Below are 11,301 nucleotides of genomic sequence, written 5' to 3'. Positions count from 1 at the left end.
ATGAGAGAACTTCCTTTCCTGTGAAAAATTTCCCTCAGCCAGGAGAGGCGAAGTCTTTCCCCTGTTTAAATGTGTTCTTGCTACATCTCTTGACATTTCAAGATTTCCATTTGTCTGAAAATGAAGCTAAAGAAATACAGATTTGATGGACATCAACATCTGCACAGGCTTATTTGACTGGGACAAATGGCAACACAGACAGCCATTCCTCCTGGAAATTGTGCTGGCTCTGACTATACAACAAAACCCAGAGCTACCTCCTTATGGAGAGGAGCTCACATGGCACAATCAGTTCAGCTGTATTTATTGCACAATAACTTAAATTAAAACAATCCACTTTTTCTGGAGAAGGAAGCATACAGATGAGTCCTCCCTTCCTAGTGGTGCTTGGTGTTGATTTATTCCAGGCAGATGCTTTCGACAGGAGCCTGTAAAATTAAGTCTTGAGTTTATTGTAGCAGTTAATTATCAGTCCTTTTCTAGTGCTAATGTCTTTACTCCTAAATGAAGAATAATAAAGGCTTTTAGCTGGGACTTAATTTTTCATCAACAACTAGTTAAATAGTCCTTGTGGGTGCTATCTGTTGACAAACTGAAAGCATGTTTCTGGTCATCTATGCAAGAAGTATTTAAGATCATCCTTACCCCATTGTGAATTCAGCACTTTGTAAAGAAAGCTGACTCTATTTACAAGCCTCACCCAACTTCTCTGTCCTCCTCCCGAAGAAAGAGTTTCCAGCTTTGTTTTAACAATAAGCTTACTCAACCATTTAGATGACTTCAAAAACAAACTTCAGATCATAGCTGCACACCATAGCCATACACTTGTTTGGTATCACAACTATTTGGGGTTGGCTTATTGTGTTTGCACGTGTACTTATGTGCATTTCTTGATGGGCAACATAATCAAATTCACACCCTAAAAAATAATAAAGTAATCTTTCATTGAAATAACTAACCCAGAAACAGAAATTTCTGATTTTGTTGATTTATACAACAGACAGATGTGGATTTGTGCTCTGTCAAGATCTGGTAAGATGAAAAAGACACTATCTTGCTAATCTGTCGCCCCCTCAGTCAAAGTTTATTTGTGGTAGCTTTTAAACTTCTGACTTGCCTTCCAATTATAGCCTTTAAAACGAAAAGCTTTAAATAAACACCATGAATAGAAGATAAATAAACTTTTTTCTTTTTTTTTTCTTTTTTTTCTTTTTTTTTGTGAGTGCCTAGCTTGACGCAGTCCAAACTCAAATCCCTAGAGAACTGAGCTCTCTCTTTTGTGTTAATGTTTAAAAGATTTTCCAGTGCCGGAGTTTATTCCTACTGCAAACATTTCTATTTACAAGGTCAAGTGTATCAGCACTCGACACAGCTTAAGAGTGTAATTATTTATCTAAGGGCGTTTGAGTGTAGATCAGTAGCTCTGGCAGCAAACCAGGCTTCAGCACGATGCAAAGCATCTCCTAAGCACAGTCTTACAAGATCTAGTAATTGCTGATCCCTTCAGCGTGTTTACTTTTGCATTCTTCGTTGTGGGAGAAGGCAGCCTGAATAGCAAACTTTGCGTTGTGCTGCAGCTGCCTTGATGCGTGCGCCCCTGCCTGCGTGAAGCAAAGCCTTGCTGGAAACGCTCGCCGCCTCTGTGTGATGGATTTCTCACCACTTGTTTGCACGCCTAGGAGCACTTCTACAAGCGCCAGCGAGAGCAGCGTGCCGGCACGAAGGAAGCCCGGTACACTAGCAATTCCACACGTATATATAGAGGAGCAGTGTCCTTGAATTGCTTTACTCTCCTCTGCCACTGTCAGGTTACCATGCCAACGCATTATAAAATCAACCACTCATTTAAAGAAGTACTTTCAAAGCTGTATTTACTTCTTGCATGTAATTATCCATTAAAGTAAGAATAGCGGTAATTTACATCTATGTGAAGTATTACAGGCATACACAGATTTTTTTTTTTTTTGACTGTTTTTTGGCTTGTTATTCTGTGGTTTGATCCCCGCCTCTCTTCCCCCACCCCCACATCTCGGGTGCTGAGAGTTCAAGTGTCCCTGGAAAACAATTTCACTGCATCCATTATTTAAAGCTCTTTCTTTACTAATTTACACGTTTAGAAAATACAAAAAAGCCATACATATTTAAAAGACAGGCCTTTTTTACGCCTTCTATAAAAATACAAGGTTTAAGGCAGCTCAGGAACGCGTTTATACAATTCTAAAACGTTCATAAAGTCTCTCCAAATAAGAAAGTTAACTTTCAATCTGTAAAATACACTGTACATTTGATGTTCTAGAGAATACTTCACTTAATCACTGTTGCTGGTATCCCTTTAAACGTAAAGTGAAATCTGTACCTTTCCAGAAACGAATAGCAAATGCAGCTACCTGGCAAATAGGATGTGGAATTAAAACTTTTTATTATTTTTTAAATAAATTATCCCCAAAGCATACAATTTATAAAATTCTATGTACAATGAAGAGCGACTGGTAACAAATCCCAGTTTTAAATACTTTTTTTTTTATATAAGATTTACCAGAGGTCAGCACCCTGATATGACGAGGCAATAAAATTTTTCAGGATATTTGTACATACATGTTCTCGAGTTTAAAAGTGTCTTTCAAAGATGGCAGTGCAGAGCTCTTTTAAAACAAAAGTTGCATTGTTCAGTATAGCCAACAACTCTGAAACATTTTTTTTAATGTCGCTAGGTTACAGAGGAAGAGACGGCTGCTGGCACGCTTTTGTTATAGGGAATATATGTGTGCAAGAGGGAGTGCTGTAAACCACCGAATTTATTCAGTCTGCTATTACCCTAAATTTAATGGCAGATGCGGAGTAAGCCACTTCCTTTCGGGCCCAACTGCATCAGGAAGAGCGAGATGCGGCTAGTGATAATCAAGTTGCTGACTAACTAGTACGGCAACGCTTTGGCAGCATGTTTGGGTTGCTCACCTCTTACTAACCTTCATGTCAAAACTCTTAGAAGACCCCCAGTACCAGCATGCCACGACTCCCGGTTTGTCCCGGGGGGAGGCTGGCGGCCTCGCCCGCAGTCTCTGTCAGCCGCTCCGCTCGCTAGTACCACGAAGGCAGGGTGGCAGTAATTGCATAGTGCACACTCGAGACCAACACCCGAAACAAGAGCGGCCCCTGCGCTCCGGCCACCGCTCCAGCGGCCGGCTCGCAGGGGGAAGGGGTCGGCTGGGGGCTGCGGGCAGCAGCGGAGGCAGAGGGGGAGACGCGAGGGGAAGGGGCGCCGGGGCGATGGGTCCGGGAATCCACGGCCAGAGCGCTTAAAGCCGCTCTGCGCCGAGGGGCCCCGCCGGCCGTATCCCCTGCCGCCGCGGAAGGGCTCGGCTAGAGGCCCGCGGCGGCTCGGCTCGGGGGACCTGGCCCGGCCCGGCCCGGCCCGGCGAATGGGACGGGGAAGGAGGCAGCGATGGAGCGAGGCAGCGATGGGAAGCAGGCAGGGAGGGGTGCGGGAAGGGAGGGCTGCTAGAGCCGCGGCAGCAGCGGCACCAAGATGGAGGCGAGCAGCGCCCCGGCCGCCCCGGCGGGCCGACCGGCGTTATCTGCCTGCACAGGGAAGCCGGGCTCGGCGCCCGCATTGTCCTCCGCGTCGTCCCTCCCCTTCTGGCTCGGCTCCTCCTCGTAGTCCTCGTCGTAGTACTCCTCCAGGCCGCCGTCCGAGCCTCCACTGCTGCCCGCGCCGTTGCCGCCCATGTCGGCGCCGAAGCAGAGGCGGGCCATGTTCTCCTTGACCGACTCGCAGATGGGCCGCTCCAGCCCGTCGCAGACGCAGTCGTTGAGCAGCACGGCCTTGGGCACGGCCAGCATGTCCTCGATGACGGCGCGGCACTCGGGCGTGCAGCGCAGCCCGTTGAACAGCTTCCCGCAGTAGGTCATGTAGCGGTTCAGCGCCAGGCTGCAGCGGCTGTCCCAGTCGCAGCGCCGCCGCGCCTCCGTGCAGCCCATGACGCCGGGGCCGCCGGGGCCGGGGCCGCCGCCGGCGGGGCTGTTGGTGCGGGGCAGGCAGGGCTCGATGGCGCGCTTGGTGGCGCGGCAGTTCTCGTCCTGCGCGCAGTCGCAGTCCTCCAGCGCCGGGCCACGCCGGGTGTGGTTGAGCTGGATGAGCGCCGCGATGCAGTGGCTGGGACACCGCCGCCTGGACGAGGCGGCCGCGCCTGCAGCGCCCGCCGGGCCGTCCCCGCCGCCCGCCGCCGGCGGCTGTTGCTGCAGGAGCACCGGGGCGCACGCCTCGGCGTACTGGTTGTACGCGTAGCTGCACTCGGGCTCCCCCTGACACTGCAGCACCGCCTGCCAGCAGATCAGCCGCCGGCCCTGCACCAGCGAGCCCCGGGGCGGCCACACGGCGCCCAGCGCCGCCGCCAACCACAGCCAGGCGGCCGCCCGCGGCCAGCGCCGGCCTCCGCCGCCGCCTCCGTGCCGAGCGGGCGAGCGGGCCACCATCGCGGACGGGGGTAGTGGCTGCAGCCGCGGGCGAGCTGTGAAGAGGCTCTGGTAGACGAGGAGGAGAAGGAGGAGGAGAAGGAGCTGCCGCCCGTGGAAAAGTTTCCAAAACTCCCGCCGGCCGTGTGCATGAGGTCTCCTCGCATCAATCCATGTGCGCCGGGCCCCGGGGCTCTCCAGTCCCGGGGAGCTGAAGTCGGCGGGGCTGCGGTACGAAGCAGGCGCCCGGGGGCCTTCCCGTGTCCCTCACCCGCTGCTCCGGGCTCGGCGAGGCGGCGGCGAAGGCTCCCGGAGAGGTGCGGGGAGTCAGTGCAAACAGGGGCTCGGACGACAGCGGATCCGTAGTGCGCTCGGGGAATCGCAGGCTGCGCCGGGAGAGCTCATGGTGCTGTACTGGTCTTCATGCAGTTGCGTCTCTCTTTTTTTTTTTTTTTTTTTTTTTTTTCCCCACAAAATAAATGCCCAGTTGCTGTTGCTGCCTCCTCGGGAGCTTTTAACTCTCCGCTCGCAGCATCTCTGCACATGCCAGCCACTCCGATCCCATTCACAGTCCCGGCTCCGCTCACTCCCTCTCGGTACGGATCACGCTTTCGGATGGCGCGGAGAAGAAATGTCTTTCCCCGCTACCAAGACGAGAGCACGGGGGAAGGAGAAGAGGCAGCCTTCGCGGTCTCTTTCTCTCTGGGCGACTGATGCTGCTTCTGTTGTCAACAAGCCCTGCAAGCTGCTCTGTGGATCCGTCTGTGGATCTTTTTTTCTTTGCAAGGCTTTAAATACAAAAGTGCCCTCCGAGCAGCAGCAACGTGCTCTGATTAGGCTTCATTATGCATGCATGGAAAAGCAAACAAACAAAAAAAATTAGCAACGCTTCTTCTTTTACACAACCCCCCCAGCCTGCGCCTTCTCGCTCTCTTTCTCCCTTTCTCCACTTTTTCTCCCTTCGCTCGGCCCCCTTACCCTGCCTCGCCACTTGCCATTGGCCCAGCCTGTTGTTGAAACCCTTTTTTTTTTTTCCCCTCCTTCTCTTTACGATGTGCTGGAGGGAGGGAAGGAGAGAGGGGGGGGCTGGAGGGCAGCTCACATTCAAAGCTTGAAAGGAAAGGCTTAAGGAGAGTGACAGCCCCCCGAGGAGCCCCTCCTCCCGTTAAGGCGGCTCTGCGGGACCGGCCGGGCGGCGGCCGCGGGGTGCTCGGCGGGACCGCGCCGGGACCGGGCGGCACGGCTCTCCGCGCCGGGGCTGCAGGCATGGCACTCTCACTGGTCCTGCTCCCTGCAGCAAGGAGGGGAAAACCAAGTTCTCTAGCTCGGGTAACGCGTGTACCCAAACTTCTCAGTGATTCAAGTGAGGGCAGATCCGCTATCAGAACGGTAGAGAGGATTAGGCTCAAAATGTGACCGACTTTGTTCTTACTGAAATAGAATCAGAGGTTCTGGTTTCAGTGTGCTAGTACTCTCCGGGAGAGAAAGCTATCTGCTAGTGGTGTAGTGCGACCATGTAAGTACTACTTTGTTGTACTTTCAGTATTACGACTTTCCACTTGCCGCATAGCCCACCGATTTCAAAGTCATTCAACTCAGCTTCTCGCCTGAGATTTTCCTGCAGGGTTTTAAGAGGGTGCCTGTTAGCAGAAATACAGTAGATCCCAGTACAGTTCTTTGATACTTGATCTGCCAACTAGTAAAATGTTTTTAAAAATGTGTTAAGAGTTTTAATTGAAAGCAAAATGCCTTGCTGAAGTCCCGCCTTCTTGTTACACTTTCAGTTTATAAGGAAGCAGAAACAAACATATTAAGGCACAAGGAGAGGAGCGTAACAAAGTAAGTAGTAGTGCATTTACCCACTGCCTTTCGTTTCAGTGCTACCTTAATTCCAGAGCAACATCGTCTCCAACCACAAGGGGCATCGATATCTGCTGCCTGTCAAAACTGGCGCTTTTTTCATCCTGGGACTATCAACTCCATCTGTCACAGAAATCGGGACAAAATCTCTTTTCCAGAAACTCGGGGATCTTGGAATCCCACGTGGTGTGGAATCATGTCTGTCTCAAAGTGCGTAGATTGTGGAATGGTGGTGTGGTGTGGCTGGGAGTCAGTATGATTGATGGGTTGAGAAGCATTCATAAGGGCTTGCTCCATTGTTACAAGTTTTACAAGCTGCTTGTGTTTCTCCTTCAGTATAATTTTTCCTATTCTTGTGTACAAGCTGTGTGTTTAAATCTGCAAAAGCTGTGTTTAGAAACCCTGCCTCCATCCACCTAGTTTAGAGCTGTTTTAATTCTTGTTGAATAGTGGTATTAAAAATGCCAGATGCCGTTCAGGCAGGTTGTAGTAAATGTACATATCTCTGCCGGGGTCGTTCATGCATTGCTTTGTTGTCCTATTACCTGATCCTACCACTGTTATTGGTGGAAATCAGCTAGTTTGGGGTGTCTCAGTTGGAGATGACATTGCAGGTGCTGTTCAACATACGGCTGCACTGACTGGTTCCTAGGGAAAATGCCCCACGGTGTCACTGGAGGAAAGAGGGCCTGGATGCCAGAATGTTCCAGGCATAAGAGAGTCTGAGAGAAGGGGGTTGCAATGGAGCAGGATTGTGTCTTGTGACCTCCTGAGCTTCCTCAGCACGGGAGAGAGCAGTCCCAGTGGGGCTGCCTTCTGCAGACAGCTGGATGATGATCTCTGCCCTCTCCCAGCTCCTGCCTTCATTTGCAAAATCCATCCAGGTCGGTTGTGCTTCATTTCTGGAGCAGAAAGCAGGCTGTTTACTCTGTGTGGGAAGGCAGCAGCTGAACTTCGGGCCTCCCAGGAGGGGGAGTTGAGGAGCCGTCACTGCTGGCCTTGCATTCATCCTGGTGTGGCTGGGAAGAGGCTGCTGTGGTGCTGCCGGAGCAGGAAGAGGACCAGTGCCTACTCCCACTGGAGCTGATGGACTTCCCTGGCTGCACTGTTGAATGGCAGGGCATGGCATGAAACATCACATTATTCATAGGCAGAAATTTTCACGTACAGCTTTTAGTTAAATAAATGGATATTTTATACAGTGATAATAATGGAGATGTTGACTTTGAAGTTTGGAATTATCTTTGGTATCATACAGCTGACAAAATTTTTTACAGAAAATAGGTAGATTCTTCAATTACCACACCTTTTAGCCATCTAGAATATGACCGTCTACATTCAGGATTATATATTGTAAAAAAATTGACTTCTTAAAATGGTTTAAACATTTTTCTGCCCAGTCTTTAGTTAAGGAGCATTTGAATTCTGTCTGTATTTGTAACTACAGTTTTGGGTGAGGACTTTGGCACCACAGTGCTCTGATGGAGGAAAGAAATAATTTCTTGTGTGGACCTAAACCTAGGGAAATAATTCTCTGGCTCAACTGTGATCCAGGTTTTTTAACAACCGGAGTGATATTGTCAAATTCAGCTTTTCAATTTTCAGAGGAGCTATAAAAGTAATGTGGAAGGCAGTTCTTGCTCTATTTCACAAAGCACCAAATCGGACAATACATTCCACAACCTGGCAGTAAAATAAGATGTGGCAAATTCCCACATTTGCTAGGTTTATCTGTGCTATCCTTTCCAGTCTCAGCAACTGATTTAGTTATTTACACCAGCACTCAAAATTACTATAGAGTAACTGTCATCCAGCACTGGGGGTCATTTTGACAACCTGAAAGGCCAATGTGTATGTTATCTGGATTTATTAGAATTCTGGACACTTTTTTTGTCGAATCTGGATGTCTTTTCCTGTTTTTTAATTTCACACCTTTTCCTAATGGATCTCCTTTCCAAAGAGTGTTTTCTTTAGCTCTTTCTTTGACCTATTTTACATTAAGAGTGTTTAGAAAATAAGAAGATCAGGTATACACCATACCATTGACCTTAAAATTTGGAAGTTCACATTCAGTTGTAACTGAAAATACATAATCAGTACATGTGGTTAATTTGTCTCAAATAATTTTTAAGTACATTTTTTAATGGGCTGCTTTTTTTTTTAAAGATATTTACAACTGCTATTAAAAATTTCTGGCAGGTGTGCTGGGAATTAATTTGCTGATACAATTTAATAATGTGCATCTGGTAATATCTTAAATGTGTCCCTGATAGGGATACACAGAGAGCAATTTTTCTTCTTGAAGAAGGGACTTAATTCTTTAGTAATTGTAGACTTCACCTTTCAGTGAAAGGCAGAAACTTTGTCAATAATTCTCAGAACCTTGGTATTGTGGTGCATGGGGGTCATGGTAGGCAGCAAAAGTCCTGCTTCTTACACCAACATTCATCCTATAGAAATGGCTCAGTAAGGTGTCATTCACAGTAGCCTGTCCAGATGACTGAGTATGGATATGTGCAGACAGCAGAGTTCTTGGATTTGATGTAGCTTCAGAGATCCATAAATTATGTCTGTGTTCTAAAGTTACAAAAGAAAAAAGTTGTAACTTACCAGATTCCCAGCACAAACTGGGGGCAGGGGAATGAATGTAATGCATTCAAGTGGTGTCTGTTTCAATAGGGAAGAGTGAAGGCGTCTAAATTAGGTTTGTTCTCCACATCTGGAGCAGTTTATCTTTTTATTGTCTCTGCAGGACTGTTTGGGACATTTGTGTCTTAAGTTAGCCACCTAAACTCGGTGGAATTCTTTCCAAAATAGTAACTTTACTAGAATGTGCTTGACTCCCCAATGTGACCATGCCTTCTCTTCTTGATTTAGTCAGGAAGAAAAATAATGAACAGGGAGGATAATAAGTCGGTAAAATCTTGGTAATTGCATTGACCAACAGTTGATTAAAATTCATAGCTGCTGAGACTACTACTACACTTCATGCTTAGGATCAGTTAGACATTGTACTGTTGGCTATACATTTTTTAGGTTGTCTTTGCCAGTGTAAGTCTCATGAACTTCACAATATTATAGGTCCTGCAAATGTGCTGTAATCATTAACTGCACACCCAGAATCATAGAATGGTTTGGGTTGGAAGGGAGCTTTAAAGGTCAACTTTGGTGAGGACATAAATGTGTCCCTCATATTGCAAAGTCATAACTGCAGGTCCCACACCAGATGCACAAATAGTCCATGAAATATAGGTCTGGTTGCAATCAAAAGAGCCAGTTGCATTCACTAATAGTACAGTTCATTGAGTGTAACATATAAGGTTCTTTTGGATTGCCAGTGACAATGCATTAACTGCAGAATAGCTGTAACAGCAGTAATGATACAATTGTAATCTCAAGCTTAGTATCAGGCTCAGCATGTTTGAGGATGTAGGGTTTGCTAAAAGGTGTCCCATCTGGGGAGATCAAGGAGAACAGATACATCAATTTGTCCCTGCAATTTCTCACTGAATTTTCATTCCCTGACTACATGCAAAATTGGGGTACATTTTATAACTACTACTGTGTGAAGTACTGTGGATGGGACTGTGGTCAGGCCTTTTATTCTTCGTGGGTACATTGTATGGGATATTTCTTTATAGGAGGCATACTTGGTTTCTACAAAACATTTCTTGGTACCAGGTTGAAGAACAAGATCATGCAGACTACACCTCACTCCATATTCCCCTCTGTCCTCCCATGCCATGACAGCACAAACCACAAGACTTCCACCTGATTTCCACACCTGCATCAGAGGCCCCATTGCATATTGAGCTATACCAGCATCTGCCCATGACAGGGGGTTTAGAACTAGAAATGATCTTTAAGGTTCTTTCCCACTCCAAGCATTTTATCATAGGATGTGATCTAGTTTCCAAACACCCTGCAATAAGCAGAGGCATCTTCAAGTGTATCAGATTGCTCAAAACTTCATCCAACCTGACCTTAACTGTTTTCAGGGATGGGGCATCCACCACCTCTCTGAGCAACCCTTCCATTGTTTTATCACCCTCATCATAACAAATTTCTTTTATCTAGTCTGAATCTGCCCTTTTTTAGTTCAAAACCTTTACCTCTGTCCTTTTGTTACAGACCCTGCTAACAGATTTATCCCCCTGTTTCTTGTGACCCCCTTTTAGGCACTGGAAGGCCACAATAAGGTTTCCTTGAAGTCTTTTCCAGCCTGAACAGCCCCAACTGTTTCAGTCTGTCTTCACAGGAGACATGCTGCAGTGTGCTGATCATTTTTATGGCCTTGCTCTTGTCCTTCTCCATAAGGTCCACATCTCTCCTGTGCTAAGGACTGCAGCTAGACTGCACTCCAGGTGGGGTGCAAATGCATATTCACAGTCACACATTCACAGAATATTCTGAGTTGGAAGGGACCCTTAAGGACCACTGGGTCCAGCTCTTAAGGGGCTGGCCCGTAGAGGGACTGAACCCAGTACCTTGGTGTTGTTAGCATCAGGCTCTAAACAACTGGTTCATGTCCAGCCTGCTGTCCAGCAGTATATGTAAGCCCTTCCCATCAGGGCTGCTCTCCATCTGTTCAACCTTGCCCTGACCTAGATGCAGCACCTTACCTTTGGTCTTGTTGAGCCATGAGGCCCCTTCTTAAGCTTGTCCAGGTCCCTCTGGATGGCATCCTTCAGGTGTGTCAACAGCACTGCTCAGCTTTTGGTGTCACCTGCAAATTTTCTGAGGGTGCACTTGATCCCTGTGTCTATGTCACTGATATTAAGCAGTCCTGGTATCAGTATGAATGCCTAAGGCAGACACTTCTCACTGATTTCTGTTCAGACATTGAGCCTCTGGGTGAAACCATCCAGCCAGTTCTTTATCCACCAAATAGATGATCCATCAAATCCTTCTCTCTTTAGTTTAGAGAGAAGAATGAGGGGACCATGGCAAAGGTCTTACAGAAGTCCATATAGATGATATCTGTGGCCC

At 47.6% G+C, this 11,301-nt stretch overlaps 1 protein-coding gene across 1 annotated transcript; it reads right to left on the bottom strand.

Annotated features, from left to right (window-relative positions):
* Positions 1 to 3,494: 3,494 nt before the first annotated feature.
* GAS1 (growth arrest specific 1) lies at positions 3,495 to 4,473 on the bottom strand. The gene has a single exon (XM_062513611.1). It carries the CDS (start codon positions 4,471 to 4,473, stop codon positions 3,499 to 3,501), a length of 975 nt encoding a protein of 324 aa, XP_062369595.1. The 3' UTR covers positions 3,495 to 3,498.
* Between the last annotated feature and the right edge of the window lie 6,828 nt (positions 4,474 to 11,301).

The sequence above is a fragment of the Cinclus cinclus genome, chromosome Z (assembly GCF_963662255.1).
Source record: "Cinclus cinclus chromosome Z, bCinCin1.1, whole genome shotgun sequence".
Classification (NCBI taxonomy): domain Eukaryota; kingdom Metazoa; phylum Chordata; class Aves; order Passeriformes; family Cinclidae; genus Cinclus; species Cinclus cinclus.
Note: the sequence above shows the minus strand (reverse complement) of the source record. Positions and strands in the feature narration are given on the sequence as shown.